General features: G+C 45.8%; 1 protein-coding gene across 8 annotated transcripts in view; it reads left to right on the forward strand.

Annotated features, from left to right (window-relative positions):
* Window positions 1–20,154, forward strand: part of dmd (dystrophin) — a 424,484-nt gene that overhangs the window by 272,395 nt on the left and 131,935 nt on the right. For all 8 annotated transcript variants that reach the window (XM_082963114.1, XM_082963111.1, XM_082963108.1 and 5 more), the window contains 9 exons: window positions 887–1,066; window positions 1,540–1,662; window positions 4,038–4,208; window positions 4,458–4,583; window positions 5,584–5,718; window positions 5,819–5,971; window positions 8,312–8,482; window positions 16,287–16,409; window positions 16,531–16,703. In XM_082963114.1, coding sequence (XP_082819240.1) covers window positions 887–1,066; window positions 1,540–1,662; window positions 4,038–4,208; window positions 4,458–4,583; window positions 5,584–5,718; window positions 5,819–5,971; window positions 8,312–8,482; window positions 16,287–16,409; window positions 16,531–16,703 — 1,355 coding nt within the window. The remainder of the gene's footprint in view (window positions 1–886; window positions 1,067–1,539; window positions 1,663–4,037; window positions 4,209–4,457; window positions 4,584–5,583; window positions 5,719–5,818; window positions 5,972–8,311; window positions 8,483–16,286; window positions 16,410–16,530; window positions 16,704–20,154) is intronic.

The raw sequence follows: 20,154 nt of genomic DNA on the forward strand, positions 1-20,154 counted from the left end.
ATACAGGGTCCCTCTGTCCTCCAGGTTAGTGTCTTATGTAGGGTCCCTCTGTCCTCCAGGTTAGTGTCTTATGTAGGGTCCCTCTGTCCTCCAGGTTAGTGTCTTATACAGGGTCCCTCTGTCCTCCATGTTAGTGTCTTATGTAGGGTCCCTCTGTCCTCCAGGTTAGTGTCTTATACAGGGTCCCTCTGTCCTCCATGTTAGTGTCTTATGTAGGGTCCCTCTGTCCTCCATGTTAGTGTCTTATGTAGGGTCCCCCTGTCCTCCAGGTTAGTATCTTATGTAGGGTCCCTCTGTCCTCCAGGTTAGTGTCTTATGTAGGGTCCCTCTGTCCTCCAGGTTAGTGTCTTATGTAGGGTCCCTCTGTCCTCCAGGTTAGTGTCTTATGTAGGGTCCCTCTGTCCTCCAGGTTAGTGTCTTATGTAGGGTCCCTCTGTCCTCCATGTTAGTGTCTTATGTAGGGTCCCTCTGTCCTCCAGGTTAGTGTCTTATGTAGGGTCCCTCTGTCCTCCAGGTTAGTGTCTTATGTAGGGTCCCTCTGTCCTCCAGGTTAGTGTCTTATGTAGGGTCCCTCTGTCCTCCATGTTAGTGTCTTATGTAGGGTCCCTCTGTCCTCCAGGTTAGTGTCTTATGTAGGGTCCCTCTGTCCTCCAGGTTAGTGTCTTATGTAGGGTCCCTCTGTCCTCCAGGTTAGTGTCTTATGTAGGGTCCCTCTGTCCTCCAGGTTAGTGTCTTATACAGGGTCCCTCTGTCCTCCAGGTTAGTGTCTTATGTAGGGTCCCTCTGTCCTCCAGGTTAGTGTCTTATATACGGTCCCTCTTTCCTCAGGCTCTCTCCACACAAGCTAGGGTTGTCCTAAGTGTGTTGTCTCTCCCTCTCTCCCCAGGCTACCCAGAAGGAGACAGAGAAGCATGCTCCCCAGTTGAAGGCTGTAGTGGAGTTGGCTGAAGCCTTGAAGGCAGTGCTGAGAGGTCAGGAGAGCCTGGTGGATGACAAGGTCCAGCTACTCAGCTGTAACTGGGTCGCTGTCACCTCCAGGAGTGAGGAGTGGTTAAAACTGCTGCTGGTAGGTCTCTCTCTGTCTCTCTCTGTCTCTCTCTGTGTCTCTCTCTGTCTCTCTCTCTCTCTCTCTCTGTCTCTCTCTCTCTCTCTCTGTCTCTCTCTCTCTCTGTCTCTCTCTCTCTGTCTCTCTCTCTCTCTGTCTCTCTCTCTCTCTGTCTCTGTCTCTCTGTCTCTGTCTCTCTGTCTCTGTCTCTCTGTCTCTGTCTCTGTCTATCCGTCTCTCCCTCCTCTTATCATGAGTCCCCAGCCTGGTCTAGCTGTCTCAGGCCTGTCTGAGTCCCTGTTGTGTCTGTTGTCTCTCTGTTATGGTTAAAGGGAGGAACACAGTGCATCAGTGTATCAGGATGCATAGTTCATCACCTAGTGAAGGTTGCTGTGTCTGTCTGTCTACAGTAGAAACACTATGGTTCCATTGTTATATACACACACTGCTTCTAACGCTGTGTCGCATTTTCACTCCCACACACACACACACAGGACTACCAGAGCCAGGTGGAAACATTGGATGTGAATATGAAGGTGATAAAGGAGTGGATGGAGGGAGCAGAGAAAGAGATGGACCAGATAGAGAACCAGGGACCTAACGATCCTGTCCTCAAGGTACACAACACACCTGTCCTCAAGGTACACAACACACCTGTCCTCAAGGTACACAACACACCTGTCCTCAAGGTACACAATACACCTGTCCTCAAGGTACACAACACACCTGTCCTCAAGGTAACACACTACCTGTCCTCAAGGTACACAACACACCTGTCCTCAAGGTACACAACACACCTGTCCTCAAGGTACACACTACCTGTCCTCAAGGTACACACTACCTGTCCTCAAGGTACACAATACACCTGTCCTCAAGGTACACAACACACCTGTCCTCAAGGTACACAACACACCTGTCCTCAAGGTACACAATACACCTGTCCTCAAGGTACACAACACACCTGTCCTCAAGGTACACAACACACCTGTCCTCAAGGTACACAACACACCTGTCCTCAAGGTACACAACACACCTGTCCTCAAGGTACACACTACCTGTCCTCAAGGTACACACTACCTGTCCTCAAGGTACACACTACCTGTCCTCAAGGTACACAACACACCTGTCCTCAAGGTACACAACACACCTGTCCTCAAGGTACACAACACACCTGTCCTCAAGGTACACAATACACCTGTCCTCAAGGTACACAACACACCTGTCCTCAAGGTACACAACCCACCTGTCCTCAAGGTACACAACACACCTGTCCTCAAGGTACACAACACACCTGTCCTCAAGGTACACAACACACCTGTCCTCAAGGTACACAATACACCTGTCCTCAACAAGGTACACACTACCTGTCCTCAAGGTACACAACACACCTGTCCTCAAGGTACACAACACACCTGTCCTCAAGGTACACAACACACCTGTCCTCAAGGTACACAACACACCTGTCCTCAACAAGGTACACAACACACCTGTCCTCAAGGTACACAATACACCTGTCCTCAAGGTACACAACACACCTGTCCTCAAGGTACACAATACACCTGTAATGACGGTGTGTCTATGTGTGTATAATGATGGTGTGTCTATGTGTGTATAATGATGGTGTGTTTGTGTGTGTGTATAATGATGGTGTGTCTATAATAATGGTGTGTCTATGTGTGTATAATGATGGTGTGTCTGTGTGTATAATGACGGTGTGTCTATGTGTGTATAATGATGGTGTGTCTATGTGTATAATGACGGTGTGTCTATGTGTCTATAATGATGGTGTGTGTATAATAATGGTGTGTCTATGTGTGTATAATGATGGTGTGTCTGTGTGTATAATGACGGTGTGTCTATGTGTCTATAATGATGGTGTGTCTATGTGTATAATGATGGTGGTTTCTATGTGTGTATAATGATGGTGTGTCTATAATAATGGTGTGTGTATAATGATGGTGGTTTCTATGTGTGTATAATGATGGTGTGTCTATAATAATGGTGTGTCTATGTGTGTATAATGATGGTGTGTCTATAATGATGGTGTGTCTATGTGTGTATAATGATGGTGTGTCTATGTGTGTATAATGATGGTGTGTCTATGTGTGTATAATGATGGTGTGTCTATGTGTGTATAATGATGGTGTGTCTATAATAATGGTGTGTCTATGTGTGTATAATGATGGTGTGTCTATAATAATGGTGTGTCTATGTGTGTATAATGATGGTGTGTCTATAATAATGGTGTGTCTATGTGTGTATAATGATGGTGGTTTCTATGTGTGTATAATGATGGTGTCTATGTGTGTATAATGATGGTGTGTCTATGTGTGTATAATGATGGTGTGTCTATGTGTGTATAATGATGGTGGTTTCTATGTGTGTATAATGATGGTGTGTCTATGTGTGTATAATGATGGTGGTTTCTATGTGTGTATAATGATGGTGTGTCACGGCTGTTCGAAGGATCAGACCAAAATGCAGCGTGTTCGTAGTTCCACATATTTATTAAACGTGAAACTGAATGCAATACACTTAAATACTTGAAAAAACACACAAACAACAAATCGTGACGCAGAGAGGACAACACACTACTCAAAAGATAATAACCCACAAACAGGAAGAGAAAAACCCCTACTTAAATATGATCTCTAATCAGAGGCAATGAGGATCAGCTGCCTCCAATTAGAGATCAACCCCAAACAATCCCAACATAGAAATAGAAAAACTAGAACTTAAACATAGAAATAGAAAACATAGAACAACCCAAAACACCCCCTGTCACACCCTGCCATACTCTACTATAGAAAATGACATCTTACTAGGGTCAGGACGTGACATGGTGTGTCTGTGTGTGTATATTGATGGTGTGTCTATGTGTGTATAATGATGGTGTGTTTATGTGTGTATATTGATGGTGTGTCTATGTGTGTATAATGATGGTGTGTTTATGTGTGTTTATATGTGTGTATAATGATGGTGTGTTTCTCAGGGTCTGCGTGGGGACTTGGAGGTGATGCATGGTAAGGTGGAGGCGGTGCGGGTGCTAGGCCAGGGTCTGATGGGTACTCGTGGGGAACACTGCCAGGCACAGCTGGGGCCCAAACTGGAAAAGCTCAACCAGCGTTTTGACAGCATCGCACAGCGCATCACTGCAGGACAGGTACTGACCTCCTACCCTCTAACAAAGCCATTTCATCGCAAAACCAAGAGAGCTTGATGAATTCAGGGCCTTTTGAAAACATCTCTCTCTCTTCCCTCTACTGTCCTGTGTGTTTATATGACAACAAGAGATCCTCCACAAACAAGATTCTCAAATGGAGAAATATCTTAGGCCATGATAGACAAAGTGCAAAGGTTACATGATTGTGTGTGTGTGTGTGTGTGTGTGTGTGTGTGTGTGTGTGTGTAGGCGGCGGCATCAGCGGTGGAGGTGGAGCAGTTCCATAGTGAAGCTAAGATCTGGCTGGACCTGCTGGAGGAAGAAGAGAAACAGGGAGAGAACCTCAAGGAGGAAGATTTCACAGGACAGGATGGGGTAACACACAGGCTTCTATTCTATTATGTTCTATTCTGTTCTATTCTGTTCTATTCTATTCTGTTCTATTCTGTTCTATTCTGTTATATTCTGTTCTGTTCTATTCTGTTCTATTCTGTTATATTCTATTCTGTTATATTCTATTCTGTTATATTCAATTCTGTTATATTCTGTTCTGTTCTATTCTGTTCTATTCTATTCTGTTCTATTCTGTTCTATTCTATTCTGTTATATTCTGTTCTGTTCTATTCTGTTATATTCTATTCTGTTCTATTCTGTTCTATTCTGTTCTATTCTATTCTGTTATATTCTGTTCTATTCTGTTCTGTTCTATTCTGTTCTGTTCTATTCTATTCTGTTCTATTCTGTTCTATTCTGTTCTATTCTGTTCTATTCTGTTCTATTCTATTCTGTTATATTCTATTCTATTTCTGTTCTTTCATTCAAGTAACGTCTACATATCTCTCTTTCTCTTCTCCTCTCTCTCTCTCTCTCTCGCTCTTTCTCTCTCTCCCCTCCTCTATCTCTCTCTCCCCATCTCTCTTTCTCTCTCTCACCCTCTCTCTCCCCCATCTCACTCTCTCTCCACCATCTCTCGCTCTCCCCATCTCTCTCCACACACTCCCTCTCTCCCCATCTCTCTCTCTCCCCCATCTCTCTCTCTCTCCCCATCTCTCTCTCACACACACACTCTCTCTCCCCCATCTCGCTCTCTCTTTCTCTCTCACACACTCTCTCACACACATTCTCTTCCCCTCTCTCTCTCCCCTATCTCTCTCTCTCCCCCTTCTCTCCCCATCTCTCTCTTTCTGTTTCTTCTCTCTCCCCCCTTCTCTCTCCCCCATCTCTCTCTCCCTCTCTCTTTCTCCCCCTGATCTCTCTCCCCCATCTCTCTCTCTCTGTTTCTTCTCTCTTCCCCCTTTCTCTCTCCCCCCATCTCTATCTCTCCCTGATCTCTCTCCCCCCACCTCTCTCTCTCTGGCTCTTGTCTCTGTTGTAGAACTGTGAGGAGGGGGCAGTGAAGGAGCTGCTGCTGAAAGGACAGAAGCTACAGAGGAGAGTTCCAGACCTGGACAAGAAAGAACAGATCAGAATCAAACACAATCAGCTCAACACTAAATACAACACTGTCATGGTGCAGTATACAGTCTTGGAATAATGACAACATTGAGAAAAATATCATTTTGTACCATTCTATCATTAGTTCACCTGGTGGTGTGTGTGTGTGTGTGTAGGACCTGCGTGGTGTGAGGAGGAGGAAGGCCCTGGCGATAGCCCCCCAGTGGTACCAGTACCGTAGGAAGACTGATGACCTTCTCCAGTGGCTGGACGACATTGAGAGGAGCGTGGCTGAACTACCTGATCCAGCACAGGAACAGAGGGTTAAGGTGAAACCCTGTCTCTTCCTGTCTCTGTATCTGTCTCTCCCTTTATATCTCACTCTGATCTAACTGTCTGTCTCTCTCTTCTCCTCTCTTTCTCTCTCTCTTCTCCTCTCTTTCTCTCTCTTCTCTCTTTCTCTCTTTTTTCTCCTCTCTTTGTCTCTCTTCTCTCTTTCTGTCTCCCGTCTCCTCTCTTTCTCTCTCTTCTCCTCTCTTTCTGTCTCTCTCTTCTCCTCTCTTTCTGTCTCCCTTCTCCTCTCTTTCTGTCTCCCTTCTCCTCTCATTCTGTCTCTCTTCTCCTCTCTTTCTGTCTCTCTTCTCCTCTCTTTCTGTCTCCCTTCTCCTCTCTTTCTGTCTCTCTTCTCCTCTCATTCTGTCTCTCTTCTCCTCTCTTTCTGTCTCTCTTCTCCTCTCTTTCTGTCTCTCTTCTCCTCTCATTCTGTCTCTCTTCTCCTCTCTTTCTGTCTCTCTTCTCCTCTCATTCTGTCTCTCTTCTCCTCTCTTTCTGTCTCTCTTCTCCTCTCTTTCTGTCTCTCTTCTCCTCTCTTTCTGTCTCCCTTCTCCTCTCTTTCTGTCTCTCATCTCCTCTCTTTCTGTCTCTCTCTTCTCCTCTCTTTCTGTCTCTCTTCTCCTCTCATTCTGTCTCTCTCTTCTCCTCTCTTTCTGTCTCTCTCTTCTCCTCTCTTTCTTTCTCCCTTCTCTCGTTCTGTCTCTTTTCTCCTCTATTTCTGTCTCCCTTCTCCTCTCATTCTGTCTCTCTTCTCCTCTCATTCTGTCTCTCTTCTCCTCTCTTTCTGTCTCTTCTCCTCTCTTTCTGTCTCTCTTCTCCTCTCTTTCTGTCTCTCATCTCCTCTCTTTCTGTCTCTCATCTCCTCTCTTTCTGTCTCTCTCTTCTCTCTTTCTGTCTCTCTCTTCTCCTCTCTTTCTTTCTCCCTTCTCCTCTCTTTCTGTCTCCCTTCTCCTCTCTTTCTGTCTCTCTTCTCCTCTCTTTCTGTCTCTCATCTCCTCTCTTTCTGTCTCTCATCTCCTCTCTTTCTGTCTCTCTCTTCTCCTCTCTTTCTGTCTCCCTTCTCCTCTCTTTCTGTCTCTCTTCTCCTCTCTTTCTGTCTCTCTTCTCCTCTCTTTCTGTCTCTCTTCTCCTCTCTTTCTGTCTCTCTTCTCCTCTCTTTCTGTCTCTCATCTCCTCTCTTTCTGTCTCTCATCTCCTCTCTTTCTGTCTCTCTCTTCTCCTCTCTTTCTGTCTCTCTTCTCCTCTCTTTCTGTCTCTCTTCTCCTCTCTTTCTGTCTCTCTTCTCCTCTCTTTCTGTCTCTCATCTCCTCTCATTCTGTCTCTCTTCTCCTCTCTTTCTGTCTCTCTCTTCTCCTCTCTTTCTGTCTCTCTCTTCTCCTCTCTTTCTTTCTCCCTTCTCTCGTTCTGTCTCTTTTCTCCTCTATTTCTGTCTCCCTTCTCCTCTCTTTCTGTCTCTCTTCTCCTCTCTGTTTAAATATGTATTTTTCTCAGTGTAATCTGACAGGTGTGTGTGTGTGTGTGTGTGTGTGTGTCTTTGTTTCAGGTGATCAAAATGACATTCCGCTAAACTGAACTCCTCTTGAGAGTCACCTGTCATTCTCACCTGTACCTGAAACTACCAGCACTAGATATCTGTCTGTCTGTCTTCCAGTCTGTCTTTCTGTCTCTCTGTCTTCCAATGTCTGTCTGTCTGTCTGTCTGTCTGTCTGTCTGTCTGTCTGTCTGTCTGTCTGTCTGTCTGTCTGTCTGTCTGTCTGTCTGTCTGTCTGTCTGTCTGTCTGTCTGTCTGTCTGTCTGTCTGTCTGTCTGTCTGTCTGTCTGTCTCTTTGTCTTCCAGTCTGTCTTTCTGTCTCTCTGTCTTCCAGTCTGTCTTTCTGCCTGTCCGCTCATTTCACCGCTTCTTTTCTGCCCTGCCCTCTAAGGGAGGGGTTTTCCACATTTATTAAAGTCTATACCAGAAGAAGCCAGACAGACTCTTATTGTGAATCTTCTCTCTCTTCATTTCCCTGATCTAATAAAACGGGCCTCTTATTGTGAATTTTCTCTCTCTTCATTTCCCTGATCTAACTGGAAAGAGTAGATTGTTTCTCCTCCTTCTGGGGAGAATGATCCTGAATGATCACTGCCCTGTGTGGAAGAGTTTGTGTCCTCCTTATGTGTGTGAGTGAGATCTCTCCCCTGTGTGTCTGGTTGCTGATTGGTTTCTCCCATGTAGGCTGGTCTGCTAACTGGGTTTTCTCCAAGGTGTGTGTGTGTGTGTGTGTGTGTGTGTGTGTGTGTGTGTGACTGGTTTTCCCCCTGGGTGTGACTCTGGCTGGTTTTGTCCCGTCCACTAGGAGATTGGCTCAGAGTTCGATGAGAAGAGTGAGGATCTGAAAGAGGTGCAGGGATTGGCCAAAGAGCTGTCAGACGCAGGGGCGACCTCGCTGGTGCAGCCCCGCCTCCTCCAGCTCAACACACGCTGGCAGGAGGTGGAGGCTAAATTCACCCCCTACCGCCGACAAAGTGTGAGTTTCCCCTCCCCGTGCCAATCTGCCCCGTGCCAACTTGTCCCATGTCAACCAGGGTTGGGTTCAATTCCATTTAAATCCTGTTGAATTCAGGAAGTACACTGACATTCCAGTTCTCTTCAATGCTTTTCAATGAGGAACATTTGGAATTAGAATTTGGTTTACTTTCTCAATTGACTGGAATTGACAGCATTCCCTGGTGCCAACTTACCCCTGCCCGCTAGCTAGTAGGAACCAGCTACTAACTATAACCTGCTGCCTCTAACCAGTAGGTTAACCGTGGGATTGAGCTGTCAGTGAAGCCACTAATCCATTCATCAAATAGGAAAGACAAATATCAATCGAGTAATATCAATCAGTGAATATCAATATCAAACATGAAATAAAGGGCTCCTGAATGAGTGTGATGCCAGACGTTGATATGATGTAGTTGACCTGTCTATTCTAGTCCAGTCAGAGAGCAGGTATATTCTAGTCCAGTCAGATAGCAGGTATATTCTAGTCCAGTCAGATAGCAGGTATATTCTAGTCCAGTCAGACAGCAGGTATATTCTAGTCCAGTCAGACAGCAGGTATATTCTAGTCCAGTCAGATAGCAGGTATATTCTAGTCCAGTCAGACAGCAGGTATATTCTAGTCCAGTCAGAGAGCAGGTCTATTCTAGTCCAGTCAGACAGCAGGTATATTCTAGTCCAGTCAGATAGCAGGTATATTCTAGTCCAGTCAGACAGCAGGTATATTCTAGTCCAGTCAGAGAGCAGGTCTATTCTAGTCCAGTCAGACAGCAGGTATATTCTAGTCCAGTCAGACAGCAGGTATATTCTAGTCCAGTCAGACAGCAGGTATATACTAGTCCAGTCAGACAGCAGGTATATTCTAGTCCAGTCAGACAGCAGGTATATTCTAGTCCAGTCAGACAGCAGGTATATTCTAGTCCAGTCAGACAGCAGGTATATTCTAGTCCAGTCAGAGAGCAGGTATATTCTAGTCCAGTCAGACAGCAGGTATATTCTAGTCCAGTCAGACAGCAGGTATATTCTAGTCCAGTCAGACAGCAGGTATATTCTAGTCCAGTCAGAGAGCAGGTCTATTCTAGTCCAGTCAGACAGCAGGTATATTCTAGTCCAGTCAGAGAGCAGGTCTATTCTAGTCCAGTCAGACAGCAGGTATATTCTAGTCCAGTCAGATAGCAGGTATATTCTAGTCCAGTCAGATAGCAGGTATATTCTAGTCCAGTCAGACAGCAGGTATATACTAGTCCAGTCAGACAGCAGGTATATTCTAGTCCAGTCAGACAGCAGGTATATTCTAGTCCAGTCAGACAGCAGGTATATTCTAGTCCAGTCAGATAGCAGGTATATTCTAGTCCAGTCAGATAGAAGGTATATTCTAGTCCAGTCAGACAGCAGGTATATTCTAGTCCAGTCAGACAGCAGGTATATTCTAGTCCAGTCAGACAGCAGGTATATTCTAGTCCAGTCAGACAGCAGGTATATTCTAGTCCAGTCAGACAGCAGGTATATTCTAGTCCAGTCAGATAGCAGGTATATTCTAGTCCAGTCAGACAGCAGGTCTCTTAACAAGGGTCTGTTAACAAATTATTGATGGCCTCCAGAGCCAAGCCAACTAGATGACCTGTACAGTAGAAACATGAGGATGATGACATGTAGCCTTCAGACAGTATTACTGAGGGGATGATGACATGTAGCCTTCAGACAGTATTACTGAGGGGATGATGACATGTAGCCTTCAGACAGTATTACTGAGGGGATGATGACATGTAGCCTTCAGACAGTATTACTGAGGGGATGATGACATGTAGCCTTCAGACAGTATTACTGAGGGGATGATGACATGTAGCCTTCAGACAGTGTTACTGAGGGGATGATGACATGTAGCCTTCAGACAGTATTACTGAGGGGATGATGACATGTAGCCTTCAGACAGTATTACTGAGGGATGATGACATGTAGCCTTCAGACAGTATTACTGAGGGATGATGACATGTAGCCTTCAGACAGTATTACTGAGGGGATGATGACATGTAGCCTTCAGACAGTGTTACTGAGGGGATGATGACATGTAGCCTTCAGACAGTGTTACTGAGGGGATGATGACATGTAGCCTTCAGACAGTGTTACTGAGGGGATGATGACATGTAGCCTTCAGACAGTATTACTGAGGGATGATGACATGTAGCCTTCAGACAGTATTACTGAGGGGATGATGACATGTAGCCTTCAGACAGTATTACTGAGGGGATGATGACATGTAGCCTTCAGACAGTGTTACTGAGGGGATGATGACATGTAGCCTTCAGACAGTGTTACTGAGGGGATGATTACATGTAGCCTTCAGACAGTGTTACTGAGGGGATGATGACATGTAGCCTTCAGACAGTGTTACTGAGGGGATGATGACATGTAGCCTTCAGACAGTGTTACTGAGGGGATGATGACATGTAGCCTTCAGACAGTATTACTGAGGGGATGATGACATGTAGCCTTCAGACAGTGTTACTGAGGGGATGATGACATGTAGCCTTCAGACAGTATTACTGAGGGATGATGACATGTAGCCTTCAGACAGTATTACTGAGGGGATGATGACATGTAGCCTTCAGACAGTATTACTGAGGGGATGATGACATGTAGCCTTCAGACAGTGTTACTGAGGGGATGATGACATGTAGCCTTCAGACAGTGTTACTGAGGGGATGATTACATGTAGCCTTCAGACAGTGTTACTGAGGGGATGATGACATGTAGCCTTCAGACAGTGTTACTGAGGGGATGATGACATGTAGCCTTCAGACAGTGTTACTGAGGGGATGATGACATGTAGCCTTCAGACAGTATTACTGAGGGGATGATGACATGTAGCCTTCAGACAGTGTTACTGAGGGGATGATGACATGTAGCCTTCAGACAGTGTTACTGAGGGGATGATGACATGTAGCCTTCAGACAGTATTACTGAGGGGATGATGACATGTAGCCTTCAGACAGTGTTACTGAGGGGATGATGACATGTAGCCTTCAGACAGTATTACTGAGGGGATGATTACATGTAGCCTTCAGACAGTATTACTGAGGGGATGATTACATGTAGCCTTCAGACAGTATTACTGAGGGGATGATGACATGTAGCCTTCAGACAGTGTTACTGAGGGGATGATGACATGTAGCCTTCAGACAGTATTACTGAGGGATGATGACATGTAGCCTTCAGACAGTATTACTGAGGGGATGATGACATGTAGCCTTCAGACAGTATTACTGAGGGGATGATGACATGTAGCCTTCAGACAGTGTTACTGAGGGGATGATGACATGTAGCCTTCAGACAGTGTTACTGAGGGGATGATTACATGTAGCCTTCAGACAGTGTTACTGAGGGGATGATGACATGTAGCCTTCAGACAGTGTTACTGAGGGGATGATGACATGTAGCCTTCAGACAGTGTTACTGAGGGGATGATGACATGTAGCCTTCAGACAGTATTACTGAGGGGATGATGACATGTAGCCTTCAGACAGTGTTACTGAGGGGATGATGACATGTAGCCTTCAGACAGTGTTACTGAGGGGATGATGACATGTAGCCTTCAGACAGTATTACTGAGGGGATGATGACATGTAGCCTTCAGACAGTGTTACTGAGGGGATGATGACATGTAGCCTTCAGACAGTATTACTGAGGGGATGATTACATGTAGCCTTCAGACAGTATTACTGAGGGGATGATTACATGTAGCCTTCAGACAGTATTACTGAGGGGATGATGACATGTAGCCTTCAGACAGTATTACTGAGGGGATGATTACATGTAGCCTTCAGACAGTATTACTGAGGGGATGATGACATGTAGCCTTCAGACAGTATTACTGAGGGGATGATTACATGTAGCCTTCAGACAGTGTTACTGAGGGGATGATGACATGTAGCCTTCAGACAGTATTACTGAGGGGATGATGACATGTAGCCTTCAGACAGTATTACTGAGGGGATGATTACATGTAGCCTTCAGACAGTGTTACTGAGGGGATGATGACATGTAGCCTTCAGACAGTATTACTGAGGGGGTGATGACATGTAGCCTTCAGACAGTATTACTGAGGGGATGATGACATGTAGCCTTCAGACAGTATTACTGAGGGGGTGATGACATGTAGCCTTCAGACAGTATTACTGAGGGGATGATGACATGTAGCCTTCAGACAGTATTACTGAGGGGGTGATGACATGTAGCCTTCAGACAGTATTACTGAGGGGGTGATGACATGTAGCCTTCAGACAGTATTACTGAGGGGATGATGACATGTAGCCTTCAGACAGTGTTACTGAGGGGATGATGACATGTAGCCTTCAGACAGTATTACTGAGGGGATGATGACATGTAGCCTTCAGACAGTATTACTGAGGGGATGATGACATGTAGCCTTCAGACAGTATTACTGAGGAGATGATTACATGTAGCCTTCAGACAGTATTACTGAGGGGATGATTACATGTAGCCTTCAGACAGTATTACTGAGGGGATGATTACATGTAGCCTTCAGACAGTGTTACTGAGGGGATGATGACATGTAGCCTTCAGACAGTGTTACTGAGGGGATGATGACATGTAGCCTTCAGACAGTATTACTGAGGGGATGATGACATGTAGCCTTCAGACAGTGTTACTGAGGGGATGATGACATGTAGCCTTCAGACAGTGTTACTGAGGGGATGATGACATGTAGCCTTCAGACAGTATTACTGAGGGGATGATTACATGTAGCCTTCAGACAGTATTACTGAGGGGATGATGACATGTAGCCTTCAGACAGTGTTACTGAGGGGATGATTACATGTAGCCTTCAGACAGTATTACTGAGGGGATGATTACATGTAGCCTTCAGACAGTATTACTGAGGGGATGATGACATGTAGCCTTCAGACAGTATTACTGAGGGGATGATTACATGTAGCCTTCAGACAGTATTACTGAGGGGATGATTACATGTAGCCTTCAGACAGTATTACTGAGGGGATGATGACATGTAGCCTTCAGACAGTATTACTGAATGGGGGTTTTCTAGTTTTCCTCCTCAGTTGCATCATCCAGGTGTTCATCCCTCCATCCTTCCCTCAGTGTGTGAAGAATCAGCATGTTACACACCTGGCCTCTGATTTGCTGTTCTGTTGTGTTCTGTTTCTGGTTTCCTGCCTCACATCACCACCACATGTCCTGTCAATCACAGTCACCTGACCCCTGTCTGGAGTCACAACCAATCAATGACCCCCATGTTTGTATCCAGTCACCCAATGAAAAAGCACCATACTCAACTCTTCACACAGTGCTCCCCACACATGAACAGCTGCCTGTGTGTCAGGGCTGATGAATGAAACATTGGATTGGTGTGAAGGAGTGTGTTTAGTCATGTGTGTTGGATCATAGGGACATTTGACTGCTTTTAAAACATCCGTCACAAGCATCAGTAGACCACAAAACAAGACAAACCCACATGTAGTCTACGTCCGTCTGTGCAAAGTCATATTTGGCAAGGCATTCAGTATCAACAAACACACTGTGGCTGTTTCTGTCCCGGTACGTCAATGGCCCCGACACTTCCTGGACCCCAGGAAGAGCAGCTGCAGCTAATGGGGATCCATAATAAATACACATACAAATGAGCAGGTATTTAACTGTGAAATGCCACTGTATTTACACGGTATAGACCTATGAATGACTACTGTCTCTCTGTCCTCATGACTGAACCTACTCTGCCATAGCCTAGTTCCAGATCTGTTGGTTCTGTGTAGCTGACTGGTTGGAACCAGGCTAACATTAACATACCCTTAACACACAATGCACGTCTTTGTGCCTGTCAAATCACAACGTGATCCATTTCTGGTCATTAAGAAACAGAGCCGACATAAGAGCTGAGATGGTTATGTCTTGATGTTGTTGGATTTGGGCTAAAGGTGAGTTGAAGTGCTGTTGTGAAGTTCTGGGGAATGCTGTTATGTGCATGATGGGGTTGTTGGATGACTTCCATTGGGATACAATTATGAGCAATACACACAATATGTACATACAGCAAACGCACAACCACAGGGACACAATCAAGCATTTAACTGTACCTTTTCCACCCCGCTGTGTTCTGTGCATATCACAAATCCACATGTGAATCAGGCATAACCCAGTGAGCTAGACTGAGTAAGGAACTGTGTTTATGAAAGGATGGATTAAACACTACTGACTGGCTCATTAAACCCTCTTCTGCTCTGTCTGTCAGACTCTAAATGAACTTTACCCACACCAGTGTCCTCAATCCCCTTCCTTCCTGTTCTTCAGTATTTACTCAGGTTTCTATCACCGACGTTCACATTATATTAGGTTGTCTATCCTCCTCTCTTTCTCTCTAATTCAACCTTTTCTTCAGTATTTACTCACATTTAAAGGTTCAGTACTCTCACTCTGACCTCTGCGTGTTTATCCATTTCTATTTTTACAACAAGACAGCTGAATCAATATCGGGACAAGGTTGTGAATTTCATTATACAAGTTTTATACAGGTGCCGTGGAAGTGGAAAGTTTCCAACGGATGAAAAATCGTTAACAACATTAAGGTGCTGTGTAAGAATGTGATATTCCCAGATAAAGTGTCTCATATGAGTCATGGAAGGACAGGAGAGAGAGTTGTTACTACGTCTTATGTTAATGTCCAGGAATGAGTGTAAAAACTGAATGAAATATATATTTATTTTTTTAGAGAAAGAATGTAAAGAGATAGTGAGGGATTAGAGAGATGATGTACTAGAACACAGCACAGGAATAACAACAAACACTGAACCCTCTGTGAAGGTATCTACAGTATGTAGTGGTAGGTAGCCTACCCCCTCTGTGAAGGTATCTACAGTATGTAGTGGTAGGTAGCCTACCCCCTCTGTGAAGGTATCTACAGTATGTAGTGGTAGGTAGCCTACCCCCTCTGTGAAGGTATCTACAGTATGTAGTGGTAGGTAGCCTACCCCCTCTGTGAAGGTATCTACAGTATGTAGTGGTAGGTAGCCTACCCCCTCTGTGAAGGTATCTACAGTATGTAGTGGTAGGTAGCCTACCCCCTCTGTGAAGGTATCTACAGTATGTAGTGGTAGGTAGCCTACCCCCTCTGTGAAGGTATCTACAGTATGTAGTGGTAGGTAGCCTACCCCCTCTGTGAAGGTATCTACAGTATGTAGTGGTAGGTAGCCTACCCCCTCTGTGAAGGTATCTACAGTATGTAGTGGTAGGTAGCCTACCCCCTCTGTGAAGGTATCTACAGTATGTAGTGGTAGGTAGCCTACCCCCTCTGTGAAGGTATCTACAGTATGTAGTGGTAGGTAGCCTACCCCCTCTGTGAAGGTATCTACAGTATGTAGTGGTAGGTAGCCTACCCCCTCTGTGAAGGTATCTACAGTATGTAGTGGTAGGTAGCCTACCCCCTCTGTGAAGGTATCTACAGTATGTAGTGGTAGGTAGCCTACCCCCTCTGTGAAGGTATCTACAGTATATAGTGGTAGGGCCAGAACAACTCCTGACCCCAGTAGGGGGTCTGATGAGGATCTATCAGTAATAGATAGCTTTGTGTTTACTGTTGTTTAATATTGTATAGTTTGTGTCGTTCAGAATGAGTATGGGGTTATTGTTTAGTTATAATTGAGCGTGTGTGTGTGTGTGTGTGTGTGTGTGTGTGTGTGTGTGTGTGTGTGTGTGTGTGTGTGTGTGTGTGTGTGTGTGTGTGTGTGTGTGTGTGTGTGTGTGTGTGTCTGTAGGAGTACCTGGGAGAGCTGCAGACCCTGCTGCGTTCCATCTCTGAGACAGACTTCCAACTGAACTCTCCTGAGTACTGGCAGGGCGTCTTCTACAACCTACCCCAGCAGGGACAGTGCCTTCAGGTCAGTGTGTGTGTGTTTCATATTGTTGGTTTCAACTGTGTATATGTACGTGTGTGTGTGTGGTTAACATGTTTGTGTATGTGTGTGTGCGTGCCTGTCTGCCTACGTCCCTGTGTCTCAGGAGGTGAAGGTGAATCTGAAGAACCTCCGCCCCCCTGTAGAGGGCGCTCTAGCCAGGAGAGAGGAGGTGGTGGCCATCGCTACTCCAGCAGAGAGCACCAGGGTCCAGGAGACAGCTCTGCTGCTCAACACTAACTGGGACAAAGTCAACAAGCTGTACCTGGACAGGCTCAGGTACGTACCTGAAATAATGGGAATCTATTGGGGTCACACTGGGGTTACTAACTCAGGACAGGAAGGACTGGGTCAACAGATGAAGACAAACTAGACCAGGGGGGGCCGACCCTCATGGGGAGACACCAGGTGTGAGCTGTTTAACTAGGAGACCAGGGGGGGCCGACCCTCATGGGGAGACACCAGGTGTGAGCTGTTTAACTAGGAGACCAGGGGGGGCCGACCCTCCTCATGGGGAGACACCAGGTGTGAGCTGTTTAACTAGGAGACCAGGGGGGGCCGACCCTCATGGGGAGACACCAGGTGTGAGCTGTTTAACTAGGAGACCAGGGGGGGCCGACCCTCATGGGGAGACACCAGGTGTGAGCTGTTTAACTAGGAGACCAGGGGGGGCCGACCCTCCTCATGGGGAGACACCAGGTGTGAGCTGTTTAACTAGGAGACCAGGGGGGGCCGACCCTCATGGGGAGACACCAGGTGTGAGCTGTTTAACTAGGAGACCAGGGGGGGCCGACCCTCCTCATGGGGAGACACCAGGTGTGAGCTGTTTAACTAGGAGACCAGGGGGGGCCGACCCTCCTCATGGGGAGACACCAGGTGTGAGCTGTTTAACTAGGAGACCAGGGGGGGCCGACCCTCCTCATGGGGAGACACCAGGTGTGAGCTGTTTAACTAGGAGACCAGGGGGGGCCGACCCTCCTCATGGGGAGACACCAGGTGTGAGCTGTTTAACTAGGAGACCAGGGGGGGCCGACCCTCCTCATGGGGAGACACCAGGTGTGAGCTGTTTAACTAGGAGACCAGGGGGGGCCTACCCTCCTCATGGGGAGACACCAGGTGTGAGCTGTTTAACTAGGAGACCAGGGGGGGCCGACCCTCCTCATGGGGAGACACCAGGTGTGAGCTGTTTAACTAGGAGACCAGGGGGGGCCGACCCTCCTCATGGGGAGACACCAGGTGTGAGCTGTTTAACTAGGAGACCAGGGGGGGCCGACCCTCATGGGGAGACACCAGGTGTGAGCTGGTTAACTAGGAGACCAGGGGGGCCTACCCTCCTCATGGGGAGACACCAGGTGTGAGCTGGTTAACTAGGAGACCAGGGGGGCCTACCCTCCTCATGGGGAGACACCAGGTGTGAGCTGGTTAACTAGGAGACCAGGGGGGCCTACCCTCCTCATGGGGAGACACCAGGTGTGAGCTGGTTAACTAGGAGACCAGGGGGGCCTACCCTCCTCATGGGGAGACACCAGGTGTGAGCTGGTTAACTAGGAGACCAGGGGTTGTTGTTAACCCTCCTCATGGGGTTGTTAACTAAGTAGACACGCTACAGTAACATCATCACCACTAGACTAACTAACTAGACAAGCTACAGTAGCATCATCACCACTAGACTAACTAACTAGTAGACAAGCTACAGTAACATCATCACCACTAGACTAACTAACTAACTAACTAGACAAGCTACAGTAACATCATCACCACTAGACTAACTAAGTAGACAAGCTGTAGTAACATCATCACCACTAGACTAACTAGTAGTCAAGCTACAGTAACATCCTCACCACTAGACTGACTAACTAGTAGTCAAGCTACAGTAACATCCTCACCACTAGACTAACTAACTAGTAGACAAGCTACAGTAACATCGTCACCACTAGACTAACTAGTAGTCAAGCTACAGTAACATCATCACCACTAGACTAACTAGTAGTCAAGCTACAGTAACATCCTCACCACTAGACTAACTAACTAGACAAGCTACAGTAACATCATCACCACTAGACTAACTAACTAGTAGACAAACTACAGTAACATCCTCACCACTAGACTAACTAACTAACTAGACAAGCTACAGTAACATCCTCACCACTAGAGTAACTAACTAACTTACTAGACAAGCTACAGTAACATCATCACCACTAGACTAACTAACTAGTAGACAAGCTACAGTAACATCATCACCACTAGACTAACTAACTAGTAGACAAGCTACAGTAACATCCTCACCACTAGACTAACTAACTAGTAGTCAAGCTACAGTAACATCCTCACCACTAGACTAACTAGTAGTCAAGCTACAGTAACATCCTAACCACTAGACTAACTAGTAGTCAAGCTACAGTAACATCCTCACCACTAGACTAACTAGTAGTCAAGCTACAGTAACATCCTCACCACTAGACTAACTAGTAGACAAGCTACAGTAACATCCTCACCACTAGACTAACTAGTAGTCAAGCTACAGTAACATCCTCACCACTAGACTAACTAGTAGTCAAGCTACAGTAACATCCTCACCACTAGACTAACTAACTAGACAAGCTACAGTAACATCATCACCACTAGACTAACTAACTAGTAGTCAAGCTACAGTAACATCATCACCACTAGACTAACTAGTAGTCAAGCTACAGTAACATCATCACCACTAGACTAACTAGTAGACAAGCTACAGTAACATCCTCACCACTAGACTAACTAGACAAGCTACAGTAACATCATCTCCACTAGACTAACTAACTAACTAGACAAGCTACAGTAACATCATCACCACTAGACTAACTAACTAGACAAGCTACAGTAACATCCTCACCACTAGACTAACTCCTAGTCAAGCTACAGTAACATCCTCACCACTAGACTAACTAGTCAAGCTACAGTAACATCCTCACCACTAACTAACTAGTAGTCAAGCTACAGTAACATCCTCACCACTAGTGTAACTAGACAAGCTACAGTAACATCCTCACCACTAACTAACTAGTAGTCAAGCTACAGTAACATCCTCACCACTAGACTAACTAACTAGTAGACAAGATACAGTAACATCACCACTAGACTAACTAACTAACTAGACAAGCTACAGTATCATCATCACCACTAGACTAACTCGACAAGCTACAGTAACATCCTCACCACTAGACTAACTAGTAGTCAAGCTACAGTAACATCATCACCACTAGACTAGCTAACTAGTAGTCAAGCTACAGTAACATCCTCACCACTAGACTAACTCGACAAGCTACAGTAACATCCTCACCACTAGACTAACTCGTAGTCAAGCTACAGTAACATCCTCACCACTAGACTAACTAGTAGTCAAGCTACAGTAACATCCTCACCACTAGAGTAACTAGACAAGCTACAGTAGCATCCTCACCACTAGAGTAACTAGACAAGCTATAGTAACATCTTCACCACTAGACTAACTAACTAGTAGTCAAGCTACAGTAACATCCTCACCACTAGACTAACTAGTAGACAAGCTACAGTAACATCCTCACCACTAGAGTAACTAGACAAGCTACAGTAACATCCTCACCACTAACTAACTAGTAGTCAAGCTACAGTAACATCCTCACCACTAGACTAACTAGTAGTCAAGCTACAGTAACATCCTCACCACTAGACTAACTAGTAGTCAAGCTACAGTAACATCCTCACCACTAGA

The sequence above is a fragment of the Salmo salar genome, chromosome 16 (genome assembly GCF_965601325.2).
Source record: "Salmo salar chromosome 16, fSalSal1, whole genome shotgun sequence".
Lineage (NCBI taxonomy): Eukaryota > Metazoa > Chordata > Actinopteri > Salmoniformes > Salmonidae > Salmo > Salmo salar.